The sequence below is a fragment of the Vicugna pacos genome, chromosome 6 (genome assembly GCF_048564905.1).
Source record: "Vicugna pacos chromosome 6, VicPac4, whole genome shotgun sequence".
Classification (NCBI taxonomy): domain Eukaryota; kingdom Metazoa; phylum Chordata; class Mammalia; order Artiodactyla; family Camelidae; genus Vicugna; species Vicugna pacos.
Genome location: NC_132992.1, coordinates 30,130,146 through 30,158,133, shown reverse-complemented (window position 1 = coordinate 30,158,133; position 27,988 = coordinate 30,130,146). Strand labels below are relative to the sequence as shown.

The window sequence follows — 27,988 nt, the reverse complement described above, 5'->3', positions numbered from 1 at the left end:
TATGTGAACATATATTTAAGGTAAAATTCTAGAATGATCTGTTAATATCTTTTCATCAGAAGGAAGATAATAGGCATTTATTTGAGAGTAGCGCTTGGACCCCTGGTAAGGTGAAATTTTTGCTCATTCTTCATATTTGGAAGAAATTAAGAGGATGAAGAAATAGGAAAAAAATCATACTGTTTGGGACATTTGCTGCCTTAAAATGCATGAGAATAGAATGATGCTGCAGAAACAAAAGGTGAGATCAAAATCCAGACATACAGCACTGTCTACCCTGTCCCTCAAATACACCTCCTGCCATGTCCTCCTGAGGCTTAGTACTATTTTAAAGGGGCAAAAATCTTTAATCCTAACATTATTTTTTAAAAAAAGTGAAAATGAAAATAACTTTATGAGATCACTCTCTAGATTTAAATTGGGGTATCATCTGATTTTCAGAGATAAAGGGGAACAGGAAATCAGGAATCCAAAGAAGCGGTAGGCTGAGTCCCAGAGACAAACTCCACTGACTTCACAAGTTTGCAAACCTCTTGGTTCCCATGCTCGGCAGACATATGGTCCTAATATAAACATACATACATAATACAAATATAAGATCCTAATACAAACATAAGCCTCAGAGTTAGGGATCTTAAAACAAGAAAGACTTGATTCACAAACCCTAGCTGAATTAGAAAAGAAAACTTTATGTGGACACCTCCTTGAATCTCTACGATTTCCTACCCTGAAATGACTCAGATTTAAGCAGTCACCATCTCTTATGGAATTAACTCCAGGGCAGTGACAAAAGATCTAGTGAGATGGTGTCCACTTTAATCACTTTTTACTAGAATTTGTCTAATCACTGAATTTTTAGTTCAGTTTAAGCAGATGTGAATTAGTTACTATTCATTTCAATTAATCTTCATATCAACCCTGTGGAGTAGAAAGGTAGATATATTGTTTCTCCTTTGTAGATTTAAAAAAAAAGGTTTAAAAAGACTAACAAATTGCCCAAGATTAGACAGTTACAGAAATTGCAGAAATATTAACTTAAATTAGATAGGATAATTCCCAAACCAGGGCTCTTCATATAACATTCATGATACTGTCTAAAATCTTAGAATATTAAATGACAGTAGTGATTTCCATCATCTAATTTAACTACTCCATTTAATTTATAAGTTATTATCTGGATGAAGATCTGTGCAACTGAATAAAGTTTTACATAATCCTCAACTTTAGTATCAACTACGTATTTTTGATTCTTCAGACTGATCCACATTTTTTAAAACTTGTAGAAATAGGTAACAGTATATTGTAATAACTTTAGATATAGAATCAATACAGTATCAGAAACGACATTGCCATTTTTGATTTTCATTAAATGTATTCACATTGGTGACGGTGGTGCTAAGGAGAATTATTTTAGAGTACAGAGACAAGTTATTTCATTTTTATCAGAATGAGTTAAAAGCCAACAAAGAACGTGAAGTAATGAATGTCTGATTGAGATCAAGTAAATCTCAAAGAGGATAATACTCAGGAGGAAAGGCTTAGCACTGAAGATCAAGTTAAGCATTTTTAACATGTAGAAAAATCCATTCTAATGGAACACTCAGGAAGCACCCACCATGCTCACTCCACCATGGAATGAGAAAAACAATCTATTATCTCAGAATTAATCAAAGGACAGGCTTTGAATATAATGAAGCAGAACAGAAGTAGAGAACAAAGTGAAAAAAGATTTAAGACTGAAAGAATGTGGGCAAACAAGAGGAAAAAGAAAAAGAATCATAAGGAAGAAACTGATAAGGAAGGAAAAGCAAGGGATATAATAAGGAAGAGAAATAGCAAGAAAAATTTAATAAAATTTAAAAATAAAAGAATAAAAGAAGTTAAGGAAAATATAAAAATAATAATTGAGAAAATGAGCATATTACAGTAGAATTAGCAGAAAGAGAATAGGAAATGATAAAAAAAAATAGGAAAGAAGTAATAGGAAATGAGTGGGGAAAGATTAAGGACTGAGATGCTAGGATGGTGATCAGGTCCCCAAGCAGGAGCTGGTCTGACAGCAGTTGGAATCTAGGTATACTCAGTGTTGCCTGCAGATGTTGTGTGTCTGCACACTGAGAAACAGAGGAGGGATATAGGCACCCTCTCTACCCACACATCTTCAGTGGCAGATATGCTTTTGCATCACTTGAAATAACATGATATAATCTTAGAACATTTTCATCACCCTAAAAAGGAAATCACATACTCACTAGCAGTCACTCCCATCCTACCCCTATCCCTAGGCAATCACTCTTCCACTGTCTGTCTCTATATGTTTGCCTTATCTGGACATTTTGCATAAACTGAATTACACAATATGCGGTCCTTTGTGACTGGCTACTTTCACATAGCACAATGGTTTTGAGGTTGATTCATGTTGTAGGCTATATATCAGTATTCACTCCTTTTGTTGCTCAATTGTATTCCATTGTACCCATAGCATGTTTGAAAAACAAGTATTGCATGTAATTAAAAATCAGGGGAAATATTGTTATACGTCACATTATAGCATTTTGTTACAATTAGCAAGTGTTTATTTTTACATCATTTCAATAATCAGAGACAAGTACAGATATCACAATATGTGAGTATTTGTTTATAAAGTGTTTTCATAATTATAGTAATATAAAAATTAGAAAGCAATCACAAATATTTTTAAAACTTAAAAGCATAATTTATAATAATATGTAGAAAAGGTCCATTATTTTTATTCACCCCTACAGACTATCCTGGGCATCCCCTGGGATGAGCATACCCTACTTTGGAGGCCACTGTATAAACTAAACCTTGATTATAAACCTTGATTATGGATATCTCTAACATGGTTAGAATTCTTATTCAAGCCAGATTATAGCCTGCAAAGGGGAATATTTACATAAGAAATATCATGATTGAGTGCTTAAATAAAATAACACCAGTTGATGGGACACAAGAATAATTTATAATTAGTTTAAACTGAGGAATACACACCTTTTTTCTACCACTTACTAAGGAGAGCAAAGAAGGAAACTCATTGTAACTTTAAGAATCTTAACTGCAATTGCTTTATTTTTCTCATCTGTCAAATGATATATTAGACTACATGTTCTATATGGCCAATTACAGTTCTAGTAAGCTTTAATTTTATTAGCTGAGATAGTAAAAATCTTTTATATATTATGATAAATTTTATATTATATGAAAGTGTCTGTGGGAATAATATCATTTGGCTATCATCCTGAGATATGAGGGGAAATTAGGCTACGAATATATGGTGAACAAATAAGACTGGGCTAGTATTAATTAGATTTAAGAAGAGGATGTTGAGCAGATGCAGGATTGGGGCCAAATCAGGGGTGTAACTAGGGGAAATCTTTAAATTAGATGAAATGTAGGGTTCTTGCTTGAGATCTAAGTGTCCGCTTTGTGGAGTAAAGGTTCACAATGGCACCAAAGCAGAACAAGGTGATGGGAACTAGTCAGGCACAAATTCAGAAAATAAGGTACATTGTTGCAAACTAGGAACTAGGGATTCTACAAGAACTGAAGGAAAGAAGCATCAGCAAAATCACTTTGCTCTGTGGGGATGAAGAGAGGGGACAAAAACCCACCAACTAATCTAAACATTAGAAGCAGTGAACCATGAACAACAAGAACAACAATAACCTGATAACCTCAATCATGATTAATTTTTGGTTTAATCAGGAAATTCCTAATATTCTTCAAGCAAAACAGCCGAGTCCTATAGGACCACAGTTATATAGAAGCACATGGTTAAATAGGAATGCAGTGTGCCTACCAGAACAGTGTCTTAGAGAGGGGTCAGGAAAATGAAGGGCAGAATGATTAACTGAAAACATAAAAGAATTATGGGGCATAAATTGATTTCAGCTGGGGAAGTACTAGATGTGGCGAATACTGATTTATCTGGAGAAGAGCTATGGAATAGACGAAAGGTGGTTATAACAGACGATATTTTGCTCTTTGTTTTTCTGCAGACTGGGGAGTGATGGAAAGGGAGAACAGCACAGTCGTGAAAGAATTCATCCTCCTTGGTCTCACTCAGTCTCAAGATGCTCAACTCCTGGTCTTTGCACTAGTCTTAATTTTCTACCTCATCATCCTCCCTGGAAATTTCCTCATCATCCTCACCATCAGGTCAGACCCTGGCCTCACGGCCCCTCTCTACTTCTTTCTGGGCAACTTGGCCTTCCTGGATGCATCCTACTCCTTCATTGTGGCTCCCAGGATGCTAGTGGACTTCCTCTCCGAGAAGAAGGTGATCTCCTATAGAGGCTGCATCACTCAGCTCTTTTTCTTGCACTTCCTTGGAGCAGGGGAGATGTTCCTTCTAGTTGTGATGGCCTTTGACCGCTACATTGCCATCTGCCGTCCTTTACACTACTCAACTGTCATGAACCCGAGAGCCTGCCATGTCTTGCTGTTGGTTTTGTGGCTTGGGGGCTTTACTCATTCCATTGTACAAGTGGCCCTTATTCTCCACTTGCCCTTCTGTGGCCCAAACCAGTTGGACAACTTCTTCTGTGATGTGCCACAGGTCATCAAGCTGGCCTGCACTGACACCTTTGTGGTGGAGCTCCTGATGGTCTCCAACAGTGGCCTGCTCACCCTCTTGTGCTTTCTGGGGCTTCTGGCCTCCTATGCAGTCATCCTCTGCCATGTCAAGGGGCACTCTTCAGAAGGGAAGAGCAAGGCTCTTTCCACATGTACCACACACATTATCATTGTGTTTCTCATGTTTGGACCTGCCATCTTCATCTACACTCGCCCCTTTAATGCCTTCCCAGCTGACAAAGTAGTTTCTCTTTTTCACACTGTAATCTTTCCTTTGATGAACCCTGTGATTTATACCCTTCGCAACCAGGAAGTGAAAGCCTCCATGAGGAGACAATTGAGTCGGCACATGCTTTGCTAAATGCAACTGAAAAGTGAGAAAAGCCAGAAAGGAGAAAGTTCATTTGGAATTAATTAAATTATTTATTTATTAATGCACTGAATCAGTCAATCATTTAGCAAATACTGTATTTATTAAGCACTTCCAATTTTCAGGCACCTTTCTAGGTACATAAATGAGCCAGGTAAGATTCCAGGTCTCCTGGTGTTACAATCAAGTGGATAAAGGCAGGTTAAACTACTAAATTAAAAAAATAATATCTGAAAGAGATGGGTCTCTGAAGCAAATCAAAACTAATGTTATGATGGTAGTTATTCTATTTTTGGTTGTTAAGCAAGATCTTACTGAGTAGCATTTAACTGATATCCAGATGACTTTTAGAAAACAATCATGCAATTACCTGGAGACAGAAAATTCTAGGCAGAAAGGATGACTAGTACAAGCACACAAAGATCTTATGAGCTTGGTACACTGGAAGATGATAAAGAAAAATATAGTAGCTGTAGCACAGTTAATAAGCAGCAGGAATTGAAGTTGGACAGGTTGGTAGGAGAAAAATCATGTATGTTAGGTGATGATAAAAAGTTCAATCTACTCAAATTTCAAAGAGAGGTCATCAAATGGTATTAAGCAAGAGAGCAACTAATGTTTCCTATTTAACTTAAGGCAAGATCGTCAAGATTCTGAATAAAAGGCTATGCATAGAAAAATATCACTAAGTAGAAAGTATCATGCTATAAAATATTTTTATGGACACTAAAAGATCTAGTTATTTGTTCTTAAATTGGTGGAGGGAGGAAAAGGAAACTGTTATATTCCATGGGAAACTGTCATGAGAATATTTAACTTTATTTTAAAATTTTGGAGAATTTTGTGTTATTCTTAATGGTTATTTTTTAAATCTTAGAGAGGAGTTTGAATCCACTCAAAAATATTTTCACCCTGAATGCAATGATTATAGGTATTTGGTGTGTCAGTCATTATTTGGTTCCAGATAACTAAACTGTTCTGGTTACTTTTTAATGGGGATAATACGACATTGAGTTCTTACAAAATCACGGAAAGGGCTGCTAGAGTAGACTTTGCTATGGCACCCAGTAATAACTCTCAAAACAGTACCAACTAATTGGTGTATATATAAGGAGTTTCTTCCTAATAGCAATTATGAAGCTGGGGAATATAAAAGTCATATTTTGACTGCTGTTTCCAGGATCACAGCACTTGAAACATAGCCTGCGATCAAGAAATAGTCCAGAGCTGTTCTACTATTACTACATATCCCCAGACAAAATGGAAGCTTTACATTCTGTTGTCTCTATGCCCACTTCCACCATTTCTAAATTTAAATCTTACGTAAACAAATCAGGAGTTCTGAGGATACATCAGGATTCGATTTTAATCCTCGAGATCTATGGATGAACCATAGAAAGACGGAGTGTTATCAAGGCTGCAAATCAGCTTAAACTCAACAAAATCTCTGTTTATATTAAGGCAGCGTTTCTCAACCGTGGCATTATTGACATCTGAGCCCATACAATTCTTCATTGTGGAAGGTTATCCTATATACCACAGATCATTTAGCAGCATTTCTGACCTACTTACTTACAAGATGCTAGTAGCATCTCTTCAGTTGTAGCAATCAAAAGTATCTCTAGCTGTGCTTAATGTCCTCCAGACGGCAAATACGCCCGCGGTTGAGACACACTGGATAAAGGGGATTAACCTCCACTATACTGATCTAATAACAAGATGGATGAACCTTCTTTGGGGGCAAGTAACATGATCTAGAGCCTATATAACTTATAATTTTTAATAAAAATACCCATAATTTAATAGAAAATTATTAGAAATACCAAAAGATAAAAATATATAATTGAAATGTAAGAGGAAAAAGATGGATAACTAAAATATAACCAGAGATTATCCAGAGTATAAAAGTAAATAAAAATAACATAATTATAGCTATTAGTATATTCAAGATAACACAAGAAAAAGTGTAGTAAAAATGTTAAAAAAGAGAGAGAGAGAATTTCAACTGAGAATTGGAATCCATAAAAAGAACTGAAAGGAAATTCTACAATTTAAAAAAAATCTGAAATAAAAATATTAGATGAGTTTAAAATCAGATTAAGCACAGATAAAGACATAAAAAGTAAACTGGAAGTTAAAGTCAATGGAAAATACTTAAATTGAAACGCAAATAGGAAGAAAAGTGGAATACACAGGAAATGACATTAGAGATTTGTGGGATACAATGAAAATGCCTCACATACATGCAGTTGAAGTCGAGCAGGATAGGGAAAGGGGAGAATGGAAGAGACATAGAGATAATCACCAAGATTGTTTACAAACTGATAAAAGACATCAATCCACATAAACAAAAACTCTATGAACCTTAAGCAGAATAAAGACCAATAAAACACCCAAACACATCAATATAAGACAGGTGAAAATTAAAAAATTTTACTCTTAGATGCCTCTGGGATGAGGAATGCACGTTGATTTCAAAGGAACAACAGAAAGATTGACAGCTTTCTTCATAATAGAAACATCAGATCCAGAGGACAATGGAGTAACATCTTTAATGTGCTGAAAGGAAATAATACCAACCTAAAAGCCTATAGGATATTAAAACATAGTCTTTAAGTGAGGTGAAATAAAGACATTTTCAGAAAAACAATAATTAGCAAATCTGTTGTCTAAGAAGTGCCACTAACTAAATATTGATAGCAGTTCTTCAGGTCAAAGAAAATAATCCAGGAGGGAAATACTAATTTGAAGGAAAGAATAAAGAAGTAGATTGTAAACTATGTTGACACATGTAAATAAGTACACACTGAATAATGATTGTACAAAAAACAGATATCTTCTGGGACTTGTCATATATATGACATATAAATATTATACACACAAATACAAATGCATGACAGTTGTTGCAAAAAAGCAAAGATAATTTACATTTAATGAGATTATTCATATGGTTAGATTAAAATTTGATTTCTTGCCAGATGTTTCATATTTGTGTTTTTCCACTTTTTCTGCTTTCTTTTCATTTAATTGAAAAAAGCAAGGAAACGGATTTTCTCCTACAGCCTCCAGAAAGGAATGCAACTCTGTCAACACTATGCGTTTAACCCACTGAGATGAGCATCAGACTTCTGACCTAAAAATTGTAAGATAATAAATTTTGCTATTTTAAGTCACTAAGTGTGTGGTAATTTGTTACAGCAGCAATAGCAAACTAATACCCACAGTTTAGTAAAGCAGTAATGTAGTAGCATATTTTTTCCTAAACTTTTACTTTTAATCTATGTCTTTATTTTTAATGATGCCTTCTTGTCTGTAACATATATTTTATCCAATACATCAGTAGCTGTGTTTAATTGGGTTATTAAGCCATTTACATATATCATGATTATAAAGTTTAGATGAAATTGACAAACTTTCTAGTTTATATTTGTTTCATCTTTTTTTCCAGATTTGTCTTTTCAGCCTTCTATTGGATACTTGAGTGTTATTTTATATCATCATCATCATTATTATTATTTATATTACTTATTTAAATTTATTCATATTAATAATATTGGCTTATTAGTTACCTCTTTTTCTTGTGATTTTTAGTGGTTGTTTTAGAGTTATAAATACATACTGTACATTTTAACTTATCAGAATCTAACTTCAAATTTATCTTTCCAGGTATCATATAAGAAAGTTACAACAGTGTACTTTCTACTACCTCCTATCAGCCTTGCATTTGTGTTGCTTTATATTTAGCATCTATTTTTACTGAGATAATACATTCAACAATATTTTTTATTACTTTTGCCTTGCATTGCCATTTAGCTTTTAAAGAGACTTATATAATAAAGATATTATTATCTTTTATTCTCTTCTTGTTTTATTTTGTATAGTTCTATTGCTGTTTTCAAGTTCACTAATCTTTTCTTCTGCAATGTCATCTCTGTCATTAATACCATCCAATGCATTTTCACATCACAAATAGAATAGTTCAATTCCATCTTTCAACTTGGATTTTTTTTATCCTCCATGACTCTACTTAACCATTTATAGTAACAGTACTACCTCTTCTTCTGATGATCAAGGTAAATACTCTTTAGAGGGTGATACTTTTCCTTGCCTTCAAGTCTTTTGGAAAGGAAAATGTAGTAATTGAGTAGCAGCAATAGCTTGAAGTTAATACAAATCTTAATGCATCTACCAGTGAAAGCATGTCTCTGAACTTCTAGAACTAGAGTCTAAAGTTGTGGGAAAAGAAAGCACAAATTCTACAGGGGGGTTACAGGAATTGAAGATACACAAGGGAATATTCTAGTCCCCAGGCCTGTAGATTCTTACCATTGGAGACAAATAATCTATAATAGTCATTGATTAAAAGTGTATACTGCCTCCTAGAGAAGCCATCCCAAGACAGCAGCATACAATCTAAAAATTGATGCTTTAGCTGTGATAGCAAATGATTGCTCTAATGCCCTATTACCCAGCACAGTACCTTCTCTGTTATACAGTAAATGAGTTAAGGCAAGTAGATAGCTGATCACTGGTCAAGTCTTGAATCTCTTTTACTGAAAAGTAAGTTTAATTAACTAAATTATAATAAAACTCTCCATAGATTTAACACTTTGTATGTCCTCAGAGAGTACTGATGGTCAAAGGACTGTGGACATGGAAAACAAACTTGCACCTAGCAGTATATATGTTGATTATAGCAGTTCCACAAAGTCAGCAGGGAGTCCAAAACATTTTCTCTGCATGCTTCTTTTTTTAAAATAATTTGTCACAAAATGTCTTCAGGAATTCCACACATCACCCTTGTATTCCAGACAGAATGAATAAGAGAGTTTGCGTCATTATGGGCTTATTTTCCTTCCAATTCATTATTTTCATTTCTCCAAATTTGTTCTGTATTTTAGGGAGCCCTAATCTATGAAGACTGCATTTCCAGGTCTTTATGTCACCTGATGTCCAGATGGTGACAGATGAGTGGCAGTGGTAGATTAATGGAGAGTAGGAGGAAGGGAGAAAGAAGAATACACACACACACACACACACACACACACACACACACACACAGCTTTAGTCCATACCTCTGCAGTAGTTGTATGGCTCACTCTGAAATTTATGCATCACTTTCATGGCTCCAGCTTTTCTGATGGAAAACGCCACCACATTTCCAACTTTTGTATATAAGCTATTATAGGCAGAATAATGGTTTCCCAAAGAAGTACAAGAGCTTATTTACAGAAACTGAATATGTTACCTTAACATGGCAAAAAGAAATCTTGAGATGTGATTAAGTTTATAAACTCTGAGATGGGGGGATTATTCTGGATAATTTGGGTGGGCCCAGTGTAATTACATGAGTTTTTAAAAGTGCTGAACCTTTCATGTCTGCAGAAAAAGAGATGGATGGGGCACTAAAGAAGTCAGGAACAATGAGACATGGGAGGTCCTCAATCTACTGTCCTGGCTTTGAGGAGTATGAGACCATGACCAACGAATACAGGCACCGTTTAGAAACTGAGAGTAACCCCTGTCTGAAAATCATCAAGGAAACAGAAAGGTCATTCTACAACCATATGGAATTGAATTGGGAAAACAATCAGCATGAGTCTGGGAAGAGATTCTCCCTCAAAGCATCCAGTAAGAAATAGCACTATGCTGACACTTTGATTTTGTTCCAGTGAGACCAATGGGACAAAATCCAGGTTTTGTTTTGAACCTATAGGATTCTGAGATGATAAATTTGTGTTGGATGATGTCCCTATGTTTATGGTAATTTGTTAAAGAAGAAGAAGAAAATGAATGCATGCCCACACCCTTGGGCTGTGGTAGGACTACCTCTTCTCCTGCAACCACAGCTTAGATGTGGTGGGAGCTTCCAGTTGATACTCACCTTTGGTTCCCCTGAACATTCCCAGTTAGCATCTCGGCCATTGTGTCACTTGAGTAATTAAATGAATTCCTTTGGTTTTAAAGACAATATTTAACATCATTTAACTAAATATTTACAGTGTTTAATGTTAGTATAAAAATACATTTCCAAATTAGACCTGAGAAAATAGCAGCTTACGGAGAAGCAAATAGCATAACTCACTGACTCAGCCCCTATAGAGAATTTTCACGAAGTGGCTACTCGATATACTTTTTCTTTCATGTTATTTGCCACTCTAATTGCAAGGGAGGCTGTATAATGTCTCTAAATGAATTCAACTTTCTGTTACTAACAAAGAATGGGAGCACGCTACTCAGCAGACAGGAGCAGTCTCTGCAATGTGGTCTTTGCTACTGCTAAACCAGACACTGGTGAGGAAAATGGTGGCACTGGAATTGGTTGAGGCCAGTGAGATGGAGCATTTTGGACAGGGTTTGAGACTCCAGTGAAGTGCACAGGCAATTGATCCCAAGAAAATGAGGTTTCATTATGAAGAAAGAAGACAGTCATGGTTGGAAAGCTAACAAGTTCTGTCATAGCCAGTTACCATCATTGTTATTCCATATTGTGCTAAAGTTCCAGCTAATGTAACAACACTCAAGAAAATTAATATGAAAATGTTATTAATGTCTGGAGATCACTTTATCAGTAAACTAAGACACAGAAGAGAATGTACTAGAAAAAAACGAGAAATAAGATTTCATAATACCAATTATGACTTAAATATGTAAAAATGAAATCAACAGCAATAAAATCAACTATGCTAAGGAAAAAGTTCATATTTAAATGTAGTAGTCAAACTGAGAAATATGCAAAACTGCATTTAATTTAAAAAATGTGTTACCAAAATAAAGTGCTCAAATACTGAAGATGACAAAAGTTTGTTGTGTCATAAAAATAGGCAAATATTTAACGGGACATAAAAATCTTTCTGTAATACTCAATTTTATAGTTCTATTCATTTTTTCTACATTTCTTATAAGCTTAATATTGTGAAATCAAAATAACCAGTGGAACTTGTTTTAACTTTAGAAAACAAGTCAATTAAATTTAGAATTTAAAAATATGAAAATAAAGAACACTTTGAATAAATAAAGCAACGAGAGAGGACTTGCCTTTCCATACATTAAAATATATGATCAAACACAATGAGTAAAAGCATGCAGTACCTCCCCAAATGTTGGCAGGTAAAACAAGGGGGAAAAGGAATAAACCTGAAAAAGAGCCTGTTCTATCTGAAAATTTACTAAGCTCTAAAAAAGCATAACAATTATTAGTGGAATAAATTATTATTTAATTAGAATGATAGAAACATTACCTCATGTCATTTATAAATAAATTCTAACAGATTTAACTTCAAATGTGAAAATTTCAAACAATAAAATTTAGAATTAAAATAAACTAGAACATCTATCTTTAGCTAAATATAACATTTCTCATGCCTGTTTTAGAAGCTAAACTACAACAACAGAAAAAGCATCATACAAAAATCTTGTAATTCACCGCTAGTGACATCTTCAAATACCTTCTAAATATTGATTGATGTCTTTAAGGTATTGTCAACGTGTGAGGTTAAAAAATGGTGTCTCATTTTCTGTAATGGCAAAAGTCTCTTTTAACAATCCCAATTACTTTTACTGCCAGTCTCTGAGGACTCTAAAACAATCAAATGAGTTTTCTCCTGTATGTCTCCTATCAAGGGATACCTTTATATACTATTGTCTCTTGAAGTTCAGAGCAGAAAATAAATCACTAGATGATAAAGGTTAAGTATCCAGGATTTCATGCTGATGTTACTTCTGAAGTCCAAGTGCAACTGGTAGGTTACATAATCCTGACATGTTACTCTACCTGTATACCACATCTATCACACCACTCTCATTTACAATATAACTGTGCTCATTTGGTGATAAAATTCAAATGCCAAGATAATAACTGACAGGAGGGCTAGAAAGGGGAAATTAAGCTAGAAAAAAAAACTGATTTTTACACAAATGGAAAAAAGATACAAAAAAAATCATTGGAAAGATCTTTACTGGGAATTAAGATAATAATACAGCAATGCAGGCCAAATAAACTGTTCTTCGAGAAAAGCATGTATTTTCAACATATATTTAAATTGTTTGCCTATACCAATCAGACTGAATGACTTTTTCTTTGAATTACTGCACAATATAGGGATAATTGCATATTTGTTTCTAGGAATGCAATTATTCTTAAAGAGAGATAAGTAATAGAACTGCAAGGATAAAATGCCTGATTCATGGCTTAGAAAATCATGTCACCACTTACAGAATAATGATGCTATCATTACACGTTAGGAATTATAGGAAGGAATATGTGATGAAATATCCTACCACAGCAGTCTGGAAAAGGCCATATATTTAAACAAACATCAATCTATATAAAAGAGAGGGAGAAAGAAATTGCTTTGTTCTAGGACCTTATCTTTGTCAAGTTAATGAGCACCTACAAACCTACTAATTTGCATACTTTAGAGAAACACAGAAGGTAAGGTTCAGAGGCTATAGCTTAGATAAAATAATTGTCTTGCATTAAGGAGGAATTATAAAACACAAAGAAGGAATGAAGAGTCCCTTGTGTGAATAACTATCAAAGATTTACATTCTCCACTCTATTACTATCTGAAAGAAGGAAGTTTTAATGCTACTCTGTGTGACAGTGTCAAAATAATGGTTAGAGTATGGGGCACGATAAAATGTGTGTGTTTCTGATAGCAACTTTACATACAAAAGTGCATACAATGAAATGTTCATTATGGTTAACATAACATACTGTATCTCTAAAATTTAAACTGCCTGATAAAAAGGTTAAATATACCCCCACTCCAGAATCACATATATCCTGTTTTCATCTCTAATATTGGTATTAAGTCTTGCTCTAGGCTTTGATAAAGAAGAAAAAGACTGGAGATGATCAACAAGCCTGGAATAAGATTGGAAAAATAAAGGTAAAATCAGACAAACAGAAGAGACACTACAATAAGTAGATTTATGCAGATTGATACTGACCTAGTCCCCTTATATGTAAGTGTTTTTGGTATTTTGGTACACTCATTATATGTAAAAATATACAAAATTAAAAACAAACAACTGATAAAAATGGTCATTTGATCCAAATTTGCAATGGTTGGATAAGAATGCACAGAAGGGATACACTTACTTGTCTGACCACATCAACAGAAGAGTTAGCCAATATGTGAAATGAGCATCTGTAATTTTGAGAGTCAACCTGGGTCATTCAAATCTCAAACCTCAATGTTTCAGTTTACTCTCAGTAAACTATGCGGCTGTCTCAACATCCAACTTTCTATAAACAAGATGTCATAATCAGAGTCTCTACTTAGGTCACTTCAGGACGCGTAATGGACATCATGTGATTTCAGCAATTTTGAATATGGCAAACTTTTCATTGCATACTGGGCATGTCACAAAAATGTGTCAGTAAATGAAGTTCCTGAGACACATCCACAAAAGATAAAAACCTGATGCTTCTGAAAACTCGATCACTCTCCTAAACTAACTATTCAAGCACAGTGTGATCTTGAGCTGAACATGAAGGGAGATGAGTTTTCTCAAGTGTCTAACTGAGCTTGCCCTGTACTAACCAAGAGACTAATATGACTTAGTTGGATCCAGACCCATCACACTTTTACGGTGGTCTGTGAAATATCTCCAACTGAAAAACACCTACAAAGCAGTCCTATTGACAAAATGGTTGTTGCCCTAATAAGAAAGAGGATGCTTAAATAAAGACTAAGTTCCCTGACCTGTCATAGCCTATGTGTTTTCCCCTTTCAGACAACTTCTGACAGGACTCATGCAAAAGGATGAATGGATCTCCTGGATAACACATCAGGTGTTTCTGAGTTCATCCTGCTGGGACTTTCCAGTTCTCAAGAAATTCAAATACTCTTTTTTGCAATCTTCTTTCTCATCTACGTAGCCATCATAGTAGGAAACCTCCTCATCGTGATCTCTGTGATATTTGATAACCATCTTCACTCCCCCATGTATTTCTTTTTGGCAAACTTATCACTTTTTGACTTATGTCTTTCCTCTGCTGCAACTCCAAAAGTGATTTCAGACTTCCTCAGAAAACGCAAGACCATCTCTTGGTGGGGCTGCATGACTCAGATGTTTTTTATGCACTTCTTTGGAGGTGGAGAGATGTCTCTTCTGATAGCTATGGCCATTGACAGGTATGCTGCCATATGCAGACCTTAGCACTACAAGACCATCATGAGTCACAAGGTGCTCACTGGGTTACTGCTGCTCTCGTGGGCAGTTGGGCTCATGCATACCACGAGCCAGATGGTTTTCACAGTGGGTTTGCCCTTCTGCGGCCCCAATGTCATGGACAGCTTCTTCTGTGACCTTCCCCTGGTCATCAAGCTGGCCTGCACTGAGACCTACACTCTACAGCTCTTGGTGGTTGTCAACAGTGGACTCCTGTCCCTGGGTTGCTTCCTCCTCTTGCTCATGTCCTACATTCTCATGCTGGTCACCATCTGGCAACACTCCTCCAGCACATCCTCCAAGGCTCTGTCCACACTATCTGCTCACATCTCTGTGGTCACTCTCTTCTTTGGTCCTGCTATCTTCATCTATGCTTTCCCGTTTAATAGCTATTCTGTAGATAAGTTTCTTTCCATATTTTACTCTATAATCACCCCTTTCCTTAATCCAATTATTTATACTCTGAGGAATCAGGAAATGAAGGCAGCTATGAAGAGACTGAGCAAGCAGCATATGGTTTCTTGGCTCACCCACTAAATTATCTCTGTAACAAATGATTGTTTTGCATTCTCTGCTATTTGGTGGTCTTGAGTCTTAAAATATTTATCCAAATATTTGAAATGGATGTTTAAATAATATCAGTTTTCTTCCTTCCAAATATGTGGAATTATGAAGATAATTTTTATTTAAAACACTAATGGAAAGTGTTCATACCACAAATATAAGCATGCATTCATTAACTGTTTATCTCCTTACCTTAGAATTAAGGGAATATCTGATGAATGTTTAAAATATATAAGCATTTAAGAAGAAGAAACATAATGTAATATATATAAGTATGTCTTCTTATAAAAATTTTGTATTTCAGTAACTCAATCTGTGAAAATATGAAACTTTAGTAAGATGACACATTATATGGTGTTTAGTATAAATTTTCATTTCTAAAGTTATATGTAGTAACTTAATTGGTATTAAAAATATCTACCAATGTATGTCAAGCATACCGAGTCTTCACAGAGGAGTTGTGATTTGAATAAGAATTTGAAGAATATTGTTCCATTGTATGATCTCAATAGGCTAATTATTCTTAATAGAATTTCAAAATATGCCTAGAAATAAACATGCCAAACATAAAGTTGCATACCAAAAAATTTTTAAGAGTCAATAAAATTGAAATATTAAAGATTAAAACTATTAACTGCATTTTGTATCTTGTTACCGTAGGTAGCATGGATACTCAATGTTCTTTTAACTGAATTCTGTCATTTATGAAACATTTTAAAAAATATCTACTAGGTACAAAATACTGTCCCAAGCAATACAGATACACGGTTAACTTCACAGGCATGTTCTCTGCCCTGGAGAGAGTAAGAGGAAGCATCTGTGTTAAATGTGGTGGTATCAGAAGACCACTTTAAAGAAGAGATGTTTAAACCAACACAAAAAGAAAACTGAAGAATCTGAGTGGGGAAAAGAGCATTCCAGGCAGAAGGGCCAGTATTCAGAGATATTGTAAAGTGAGAAAGACCTGGTAGGTACTGAAGGCAGACCTTTTTGAGAGAAGTTGATGTTTTAAAAAAAAGAAAGACCAATGCTGAGATTTTACAGAAAGGAAAAGACCAGAATAGTCAGACCTCGGGGATCCTTTATTTTGGCTATATAAAGCCATTAAACTGTTCTGAGAACAGGAGGGAATAGATTCAACATACTTTTAAAGTCTGATGAAGATCTGCCCTCTTAAGTGGCAAATAAATGGTAACAAAAGTGAAAGTGGAGAGAACAGTTAGTAGGCTGCTTTCAGGTTGTAAGCCTTATTTATTAAATGATCCAAACAGCGAGTTTAAGGAAACGTTGCAAAGAGGCCTTCCAAAGACAGAGATAAAATCTGATTAATGCAAACATCTTGGGTACCATCTCTTTGATATCCTTTATTTTACAAAACAATGTACCTGGAATATCAAACTTACTTATTTTCCTTCCTTATTCCTTTCTCTTTTTTTGCTCTATTTTAGTTTGGCCTTAGACAGTGTGCTCTTAACATTTCAGACTTATTCTAAAAAATTCTATGTGTACCATCCTTACCAACTGGTATGGTTAATCTAGTCTGGACATCAATATTGTGCTCATATTATTATTTCTAACTTCTATTTTTAAAAATCCTTTCCTCTCTTGCAAATATCCCCTCAAATGCCTCACTAAATTGTGGCATACATCTCCTTAGCAGAAATATTTTTTAAATTTTGTTTTCATGGTAATTATAATTGCTAGTGGCTGCCTGGGGAATTAAATCGAAAAAAATTCTGAGGCTCAGTGAGAAAGAGTGAGAAATATATTAGCAATGTCTGCTATGTGCTTTGGAAAGGCTGTGGCACTGCATTTATCATATACCTACAACCCTCACTTCCTTGTAATCTTTTCAAGAGGATTATAATTAAGGAACTATAAGAATAAATACAGAAAATTTCCTCAAGCAGGCAAACTCATCTGCAATCATGTATTGCTACTCAGCCTTTAGAATTTTATTTGCTTAATTACATTGTTTTGCCATAAAAATTTTACTATAGTCACTTCCATGATTTTCCTTTAATACTGTTGAGCCGTCATGAGGTTAAACATAACTGTAAAGGACTACATGAAATTCTAAATCTTTAGAATGGTTGACTGCTAAATGCCACTAACTAATCACGTGTTGATTACCCATAAGCATTTATTGATCACCATGGTGAAAGCTTCCCCTGATTCTTCTAGATCATGAGCCTGTGTGCTCTCTCTCTCTCTCTTCTTCTCTTCTATAATAAAAGGAGATTTTTCTCTATGTTAAAAACTTGTCTATAGTGTATGAATTTCCTCATATGCCATGCTCTGTCTGGACACTGTTTAATTTTAATTGAATAATGATTCAGTTATCAGATTATAACTATTCAGATTGATGAAATCAAATTCACAGAATTATAATTTTCTCAAGCCCATCAACTTTAATAGATCCATTTTCTACAAATGGGCTCACTTTCTACCAACCAAAACATTTGAGTTAGTGATTTCTCTGGAAAGCACTTATTAGAGAAAGTCTACATGGTTGATACATGTGGTGAATTCACAATCCACTTAAATAATGAGAGAATAAGTCCTTGCTCTGAACTCTGTGGGCAACTAAGTAGCATGTTTATTTTAATAATTCCCTCTGGGGGTTAATCACCACTCTGCATCTTCTCTATGTTTCTTGTCCCTTTTTCCCCTGATCTGCAAATGACTGTTATGTATATGACATGGAGATAAAAAAGGTAAACAATATATATTCAGAATCTCACTACGTCTACATGTCTTTGAAGAGGCCACTCCACAGCTAGAACTGGTAGGTTTAAATAGCAGTGCTAATGACATATAGAAACTGTATCCTTAAATTTGACACAATATTGTAAAATGATTATAAATCAATAAAAAAAGTTAAAAGGAAAAGAAATTGTATCCTTTAATAAAACAGGAGACTCTATAAGAAACTTAGAAATGAATGATAACCATACTATTCTGATCATGAGAGCAACAGTACAAGACAATTTGAGTCAGATACCATCTGGACAAATGTATCTAGTTTAAGTAAGAAGAAGGGCCAGTCTGTGATTGACAAATAAATATCACTGACATTCCTGATCTGAGAGGTCAGTTTTATAATTTTAATTTGTATTTTTAGAATATAAACTTGGGTTCATTTAATCCCTATGAGAGAAAAATGAAATAATTTAGAATATGGTATAATAATGGAAAAATTAGTGTCATCCTTGGCTACATTTAGCATTTGTGAGAAGTCTGAAATGTAATCTAATAAAAATCTCAGATAAAGAAAATGGAAAACATTGACTTGTTTTATTTTATGTTAATTTACTTATCTATGTTTTTACTTTCATACATTGAGTAATTTATTTCAACTCAGAAAACACTTACGGAATGCTGAGATAAGTGATCAATTTAAATTAATATATATATTTTTAATTTTCCCCTCCAGCCTACATTTATTTTCTTCATTGAAGTGATACAACCTTTTATTCAATACAATTGTCTAATTATACTGCTGACATAATTGTTTTGGTAATTCTGCAACCCAAGGATAATTTCCTATTTTTCTAAAAACCACTAGCCCTTTTCTACCACTTATTTTAATATTTTAAAGTTAATCAATATACAAGAATAAAGTCCTTTGTGCACTTATAGTGTTGAATATTTTTCTAGCAAATATACAAGTTTATTTTTCAATTAGGAAAATATTTATAATGGTTATTTTGGCAGCAAGTCTGATTTTTCACATTCTAAATATTTTTTGTGATAAGAGAATATTGCCCATGGGTTATCTAATCCATGCATAGCTTAACACTCTTATGAGAAAAAAATTATTTAAAAAAACCTCAATATCAATAGAAACTTGAAAGCCTTTATTTTTTTCAAAAGAACTACCAGATACATATTTTCACATACACTGTTTAAGTACTTTCGTGAAAATGTATAGAAAAGAGTTTACTACTGAATATAGACACACAGTTTTGAACATTCTAAAGCTTTTTTCCTTCAAGCAAGCACCACAGTTGAAAAGGACTGAATAAGTTTTCTTCATTTAGTCACATGAATGGCACAGAAAAGGCTAGGTTCCCCAATCACAGGCCACCCATCGCATTCTCAAGCTCCTGCTAGAGAAGCCAAACCTTGTCTGATCCAGTTTTATTCAATTGTCTTTCATTTCTTTTCAGTTCAATGTTATTTGCATAATAAATGCCACTCAAACATTTAAATTTTCCATGTGAGCTTTATGTTAGGAAGGACCGTTTTCTTTTTCTAACTTTAACTTAGTTTTACCTGTGTCTGAGTAGAAATATAGATTTTTAAAGATATTTCATATTTGATCATATGTACAAATTGTCATCATGAATGATTTCATCTACCATATCAGATTTGATTCCTTCTATACATACATTTAGCTGGATATATTTTATAAATATGCTTGTAAATTTTCAAAAAACCCTAAATTAATAAATATTATTTGATTTTAATTTTCCAATTTTATACAACAAACAGTAAAAATTACTTTTATGATTCTCCTCAGGATTTTTTCTAATTAGTATTTTGAGATTGAGGACTGCATAATTTTGAAAATAATTTCATAACTTGTATGTAGACTCAATTACTACATGAAATACAACGCCAATGTGATGACAATAATTTCTTATAAAGAAGACAACTAGGAAATTATATCATATTGACTAAAAATAATATTTTCATTAACACAGTCTTCTTTACCAGGTTTTCCATAGTAAAAGTCTTCAGTGGTCCTTTTTGGTTTAGGTATCCTTATAATCACCAGAAAATGAGATCACGCTAAAGATAAAATTTTGTTAATGCACATACATGCATAGCACCTACATGTACAATGAAACATACAAATATATTCCATATATGTTACCCTTTACAGTTATAACAATCTGGGAGGTTGAAGAGTAACTATTATTTTATTTTTATACAAAATAAATCAATGTTGAAAAGAGTTAAGAGTATATTTCCCTAGTAAATGATGAGGCCAGGACTAGTTGAATCTTGATTCTTGGTTCATTTGTCTGTTTGCTTTTTTTTTTTTAATTCTGATAATTGGGCTAAACAATAACTTCTGAATATTTCATGAACTATAAAGCAAAAAAAAAAAAATCAGACAAGATTCTCTACATTCCATCCTGGTACTCCAGAACTAGAATGTGGTATAAGTGTCTGTGTGCACGTGTGCGATTCTATATGTGTGTCTTTGTGGTTGATGTGTACCATTAATAGTTTTGTTTTGTTTTTTTAAGGATAAAGAAACAGAAAGCTGAGACCAAAAGATCTAAATCATAATGAAAAAGTAGCTAAAAGTGAGCCAACAGTGCCAGCTCAACATGGAAAAACATACAGAGTGCAGGTATCAAGGATGTATGAGCCAGGATAACTGTCAAGAGTCAGTCTGCACACAAGTATGAAAAGTTAGAGGAAAGCAAAGCTTACCAAAAAAACGTAAGTACTCAGGAGCCAAGGAAACATAAACACTACTTGTAAAAGATTTGGTGGTTGATCAGAGAGCATCTACACCCTGAATGCAAAGGGGCAAGAAAGAAAACTCCAACCAGGATTCCAGCAACAACTGATTCAGGAAAATAGGCAAAAAAGTAGAGGTCAGGAGTTTTATTCAGGAACCAAAGAATGGAACACAGAACACTTTTGAAAAAAAATTTTTAAGTAATTTAAGGAAGGAGGAAAGGATCGAAGGATGGGAGGGAGGGAGGGAAGAATGGAAGGAAAGGAGGGAGGAAGGAAGGGAGGGAGGGAAGAATGGGAAGGAGGAAAGGAAAAAGGGAGGAAAGGAAGGAGAAGAAAGGGAGAAAGGAAGAAGAAAACCTGGACACTGAGAAATATTAATGTTTTTGTTCAGTAACTTCTTAGGAAGCTTATTTTACTATAATTTTGGGAGGTAAGAGCATATGACAGACTGTAGGCAGCTTAAACTTCAGGAATAAGTGAAATCATTAGTATATTTCCTTGGGATGAAAGGGAGGAGTGAGAATATAATATAACTGATAGAAGACAGTACCCTAAAGTAATTTGCTGAGTGGGTGTGTAATTCAATTCATATGAACTTATCTGAATATTTCAAATTAGGGAAATAGAAAAGGTTAAAGATTGAATCCTAGGCACCAAAAAGTTACACGATATACTCCTATCCACTTGACCAACTCATGACTGATAGCCATTTGACTCTTTTAGTCATTGACCCACTGAACTCATGGTTCATGAATTCATGAACTCCCAATAGAAACAAATGAATCTGGAGACAAAATCGATGGCTGCAAACTAGATTTACAAAATTATACAATAAATTTTCCATCTTTTGTGCCTTTCTGTCTGAAAATAAATGCAATAATGTGAATGTGTATACAAGTAATGTGCTTGCATTAATCAATTAAATGTATTTTTCAAAAATGTCCATCTTCTCTCTTTCTATAGGAATCAAGTACTACTTTCTATATGTCCATATCTTCAAAACTACTACAGACTACATTGTCACCTTTTCCAGATTATCTTCATTTTAAAGAATTTCTGAAAACTCCTACATAGACTAGATGAAAATGATGAATAGCTCAAAGATATCTGAGTTTGTTTTGTTAGGACTCACCAACACTCGGGAGCTTGAAATTATCTTTTTTTTCATATTTTTGTTGGCATATGCAGCAATTATGGCAGGAAACCTTCTCATTGTGGTCACCATAACCTTTGACTCCCATCTGCACTCCATACCAATGTACTTCCTCCTTGGTAATCTCTCCTTTCTTGATATGTCTATTTCTACCATCACAACCCCTAAGATGGCCACAGATTTTCTCAGGGAGAATAAAACTATTTCTCTGTGGGGCTGTATGGCTCAGATGTTCTTCCTTCACTTTTTAGGGGGCAGTGAGATGACTCTTCTCATAGTTATGGCTGTTGATCGGTACATTGCAATATGCAAACCTCTTCACTACAAAACCATCATGAACCGCCGGGTACTCACAGGCTCTGTGCTGTTGTCTTGGGCTATTGGTTTTGTGCATACGATGAGCCAGATGGTTTTTACAATCACTTTGCCTTTCTGTGGCCCCAATGTAGTGGACAACATTTTTTGTGACCTTCCTTTAGTTCTAAAGCTTGCCTGCACTGAGACCTATGTTCTGGAGTTGCTAGTAATCGCTGACAGTGGACTGTTGTCTTTCATCTGCTTCATACTGTTGCTCATTTCCTACATTGTCATTCTGGTAACTGTGCGAAGTCGATACTCAGGTGGCCTCTCCAAGGCTTTGTCCACATTGTCTGCTCATATTACCGTGGTCACTCTATTCTTTGGGCCATGCATTTTCATTTATGCTTGGCCGTTTAGTAGCTTTTCAGTGGATAAATTTCTTTCTGTGTTTTATTCAGTTATCACACCCTTACTGAACCCCATTATCTACACTCTGAGGAATCAGGAGATGAAAGCAGCCATGAGTAGACTGAGGACCCAACACGTCAGCTCCAGACAGACCTTCTAGGCAACAATCATGATGATGAAGTTTTTTAAAGCAAAACCCATATATATATAACATCTCAGAACAAGTTGGTATTAATTTTTGTTTGTAGATTTTAAAGAATATTTATAATATATATTAAAATTACCAACTGCTCCCTCATTACACCTCTATGGTATTTGGTAAAAGTGGTTCACTAATTATTGTTGGAAACCAAGAAATATCTAAGACTAAATCTCATTAAATAAAGAGAAATAGAATATGAATTTGTCCATTTTTAAATCAGAATTAAGGCTCTTTCAGCTAAATTCTTTAGTTGACTGTGCAAAAAACATCATTAACTAAACTCACAAGCATACACACACACAAACTTACATTTTTGTGGATCCTAAGAATTATTACTTTTTAAACAAGGCAAACAAGCTAGCTTTTATGAGTAGATAGATTCAAATAGCAACTGTCATCTGCTGGACAGAAGCACGTATTTCTTTCTGTCTTAGGAAAACAGAAATTCCACCTGACATAAGTTACACACAGCTCATTTTACCTTACTCCATCATTCATGCTTGTACTTGTAGGTGTTCTCATATATCAAGAATCAAGTAAGAACATTAATATTGTGTCAATCCATGTGGAACAAGGAATAAATGAAGAAACCCCTATATATTCAGTCATTCACTTTACAACAAAACAGAAAGTATTCAACCTACTTATGTTGCATAATGTGTGCTAAGTTATAAAGTTTGGTCTATGATCCGTGGGCGTTAGAATAAAAAGACATTCTATGACCTCTCTGGTATCAAATTCAAATGTTCTGCTTTTCCCTAAACACTCAGTGATCCTTTTTTAGGCTTCTACCCAATATTTTTTCCTCCATTGCCTTTTAAACAGTATATGTAATATACTAACTATAGGCTAAAGGGTGATTTAAAAATACATTCCTAGCCATATGTGTGTGATGTATTTTAGACTTAATTTTTATTTTTAAAAATGCTCTGAGGATAGACACTGGGTCCCTGGGGATCACTGAACATATTTGTTTTTCTGATGAACTATTTCAATCATAGAGTTTAATGTAGACACTGACATAACATTTGGTTTTGAAAATGTTTAACATTTATTGTCATTTCCATCCCTTTTACTAAAACAGCGGATTTTTAGAAACAGTAAAGACCCCTAAGCAACACTCCATGTCCAGTTATTTTATCATATCAAAGACAATCACTATCTTCAACTACATATTATTCCTTTGTATATTTTTAAATTATTTTTCTCACTTTTCACATATTGTGCATAATGCATTTTGCACAGTTTTAATGTGATATAAATGAAATCTATATAAATGCTACTATTCTAAAATTTATTTTTTCACTCAATTTAATGTTTTAAAGATTTATCTGTCTAAATACATGCTGCTCTAGTTCACTCTTTTTTAATGTGGTAAAGAATAACATCTTAATAATTTTTAAGTGTACAATAGGGTTAACTATATGTACTTTGTTGTGCAACAGATCTCTAGAACTTTTTCATCTTGCAAAACTGAACCTCTGTACTCATTGTACAAGTGCTCTTTTCACTTCCCCCTAGTCCTTGGCAACTACCAGTCTACCTTCTGTTGCTAAGGGTTTGACTACTTTAGATACCATATATAAGTGGATCATGTAGTATTTATCTTGTTGTGACTGGTTTATTTCACTTAGCATAATCTTCTCAAAATTCAACCATGTTGTAGCATATGACAGGATTTCCTTCTTTTTAAGGTTGAATACAATTTCATTGTATGTATATGCCACATTTTCTTTATCCAGTCGTCCATAAATGGACATTTAGGTTGTTTCCACCTCTTGACTATTGTGAGTAGTGCCACAATGAACACGAGTGTACAAATAACCCTTCAATATCCTACGTTCACTTCGTTTGTTTATATACTCAGAAGTCAACTACTTGCATCATATGGTAATTCAATTTTTTAAATTCTTGAGGCAACTCCATACTGTTTTCCAGAACAGCTGCACCACCATTTTACGTTCTCATTAACAGTGCAAAGGGCTCCAATTTCTCCACCTCTTCACATCCTCACCAGTGCTTGTTGTTTTCTGGATTTTATTTTGACAGAGGCCATCCTAACAGGTATAAGGTAATGTCTCATTGTGATTTCGATTTGCATTTCTCTGATGATTTGTAGTGCTGAACATATTTTCACATGCTTGCTGGCTATTTCTATATTGTCTTTGAATAAATATCTATTAAAGTCCTTAACCCATTTTTCACTGGGTTATTTGGTTTTGTATTTTAAGTTGCAAGAGTTTTTCTTTTACTATATTCTGATGTTAACTCCTTATAAAATATATGATTTGCAAATATTTTCTTTCATTCTGTAGGTTGCCTTTTCACTCTGTTGATTGTTTCCTTTGCTACACAGAAGTTTTTAACATTGATATAGTCCCCTTTGTCTTATTTTTGCATTTGCTGCCTGTGCTTTTGGTGTCATATCTGACCAATAAAAGCCAAAATCAACATATTGAAAGTTTTTACCTGTTTTCTTCTACAAGTTTTGTAGTGTCACTTCTTACACTTAGGAATTTAATTCATTTTGAGTTAATTTTTATATACAGTGTAAAAGGATGTAACATCAACTTTTATCTGTGGATATATAACTTTTTCACACCACTTCTTGAATTTAGTTCATTCATTTTAACGGCTACAGTGTCTATTATTTCATGGATATTCCAAAATTTATTTATCTCACCTCTTGGGGAAAATTTAGAATTACCTAATCATTTACTGTTATAAATAATGTCTCAATTGAGTATACATATATATGCTTCTTTGTGTGCATGTGATAATTTCTCTAGGGTATTTACCTAAAACTGAAAGTGCTGAGTTGTAAACTATAATAAACTTCCTAACTTTACTAGAAATTACTAAAGTTCTTTTAAAGTTATAGATATTTATACCCTATGAAGGGTCCTAATTTCTCCCTGACTTTTTCAATACAGGATTTTGAAAACTGTTGTGCTTTTTTTCCATTTAGATGGGTATAAAATATTTTTACTTTAAATAAAAATTTTAAATATTAATTTTAAAATACTTATTGCATTTTCTTGGTTAATAATGAATTTGGGCATTAATTTGAATATTTATTTGACCCCTTCTTTCATCTTTCCAGTTCATAGTTTTGCTGATTTTTCTTTTGGGATGTTATCTTTTTTATGTTAAAAAAAAAGAGGATTATATAAACCGGAAATATCTTCACTCCTGTAGATTATATTAAAATTTTGTGATGTTTATAGATACACAAAATTTAACATAGTTTATCAATTTTTCCCCTTACATTTGTGAGTTTTGTCTCTTATATAGTACATTTTCTACAAATGATAGCCCAAAATACTTTATTGACTTTACTTTTTAAAATAATTTTTAAAATTTCTTTTTCACACTTAGTTATTTACTTCAACTAGAAACTCTGTATTTATATCTTACAGGAATCTAATTTATTCTATATTGATATAAACAGTTATCCAAATATCATTTATTGAATAGTTTTTCCCTACTAATTATAATGTCATTTTTGCTATATATCAATTATTCGCATATGCTTGGGTCTGTCTTAGCCTCTAATCCTGTCATTTTTTCTCTCAGATAAGATACAAAACCTTAACTATGGTTAAAATTTAGCATAGTGAATCTACAAGCTCAAAATATTCTACATTATTATATCTAAGTTGTTCTTGTCAATTAACTTTTCCAGATGATTTTAGACTAAGTTGCCAAATTCCTCAAAAACAATTTTAGGATATCAACTGAAATTGGATAGAATTTATAGATTAATTTGGGAAGAAAAGATAACTTCATGTTTTGATTATTCTAATCCATTAACATAGTATATTTCTTACTTAGTTACATTTTATTTTGTAATATTTAGTGATATTTTAATAGATTTGTTATCAGGCATTATATTTTCTTGCTATTACAATGAATTCTCTTTTACGGTGTCTTTTAGTAGGTCGTTACTGATGTAGAAAAACAGCAGATTTTTGTATATTCACTTTATATTCAGCAAGTATGTTGAAATTTCCTACCATTCATTTTTATTCTGTCTATAGGTTCCTCTCAATGTCCTAATGAGTTTATTTAGAAAACAAATAGTTTTTTCCTGATCTTTTCCAAACCAAGTATTTGATGTTTATTTACATTTATTCACATTGCATTGGTTAGAACCACTAGTACAATGCTGAAGGGAAGGTATTTTCTTTTTTCTAATTTTATAATGTTTATTTCTAAAATAGCATCATGGACTATACTTCTTTAAAATTAAGATATGTCTCTTCTATTAATATATTTCTAATCTTTTTTAAAATTATAAATGCTTCTTGAATTCATAACATTTTTATGCATAATTTGGGATACCTATCTTTATTCATTTACTCTACATACATACACCAGTGGATCAAATTATTATTGGCAACATTTCTTTCTTATATATTTTTCTTTTTTTCTAATTGAAGTACAGTTGATATAGTATTAGAGTCATATTAGTTTTAGGTGTACAACATAGTGATTTTGACATTTATATACACTAAGAATTGATCACCACAATAAGTCCAATAAACTTCTGTCACCATACAAAGTTGTTACAATATCATTGACTACATTTCCTAAGTTGTATATTAAATTCCTTGCCTTACTTATTTTATAACTGTAAATTTATATCTCTTAATCCCCTTCACCTATCTTTCCAAATCCCCCACCATACTCCAGTCTGAACATAGTGGTGATCAATTCTAAATGTATA

The 27,988-nt window shown here is 33.6% G+C and overlaps 2 protein-coding genes, 1 long non-coding RNA gene and 1 pseudogene across 8 annotated transcripts in view; 3 read left to right on the top strand and 1 right to left on the bottom strand.

Moving 5' to 3' along the window:
• The window catches only part of LOC140696851 (uncharacterized), a 513,284-nt gene that overhangs the window by 308,556 nt on the left and 176,740 nt on the right, over positions 1-27,988 (bottom strand). The window lies entirely within an intron of this gene.
• LOC102534973 (olfactory receptor 4N5) lies at positions 52-22,245 on the top strand. 5 transcript variants are annotated; one of them, XR_012073917.1, is made up of 4 exons: positions 52-241; positions 8,004-8,108; positions 20,974-21,172; positions 22,160-22,245. XR_012073917.1 is itself a non-coding variant. In XM_006218109.3 (2 exons), the coding sequence occupies exon 2, from the start codon at positions 4,031-4,033 to the stop codon at positions 4,955-4,957; it is 927 nt and encodes a 308-aa protein (XP_006218171.1). In that variant the 5' UTR covers positions 52-241; positions 4,020-4,030. The 5 variants fall into 5 exon arrangements, 1 of the variants encoding a protein (XP_006218171.1); XR_012073916.1 differs by lacking the exons at positions 20,974-21,172; positions 22,160-22,245 and adding an exon at positions 8,633-8,821; XR_012073918.1 differs by lacking the exons at positions 52-241; positions 20,974-21,172; positions 22,160-22,245 and adding exons at positions 4,091-4,179; positions 8,633-8,821.
• On the top strand, positions 14,744-15,685 carry LOC102545535 (olfactory receptor 4K13-like; annotated as a pseudogene).
• On the top strand, positions 22,244-23,217 carry LOC102545276 (olfactory receptor 4K13-like). Its single transcript, XM_006218142.2, has one exon. The coding sequence runs from the start codon at positions 22,276-22,278 to the stop codon at positions 23,215-23,217; it is 942 nt and encodes a 313-aa protein (XP_006218204.2). The 5' UTR covers positions 22,244-22,275.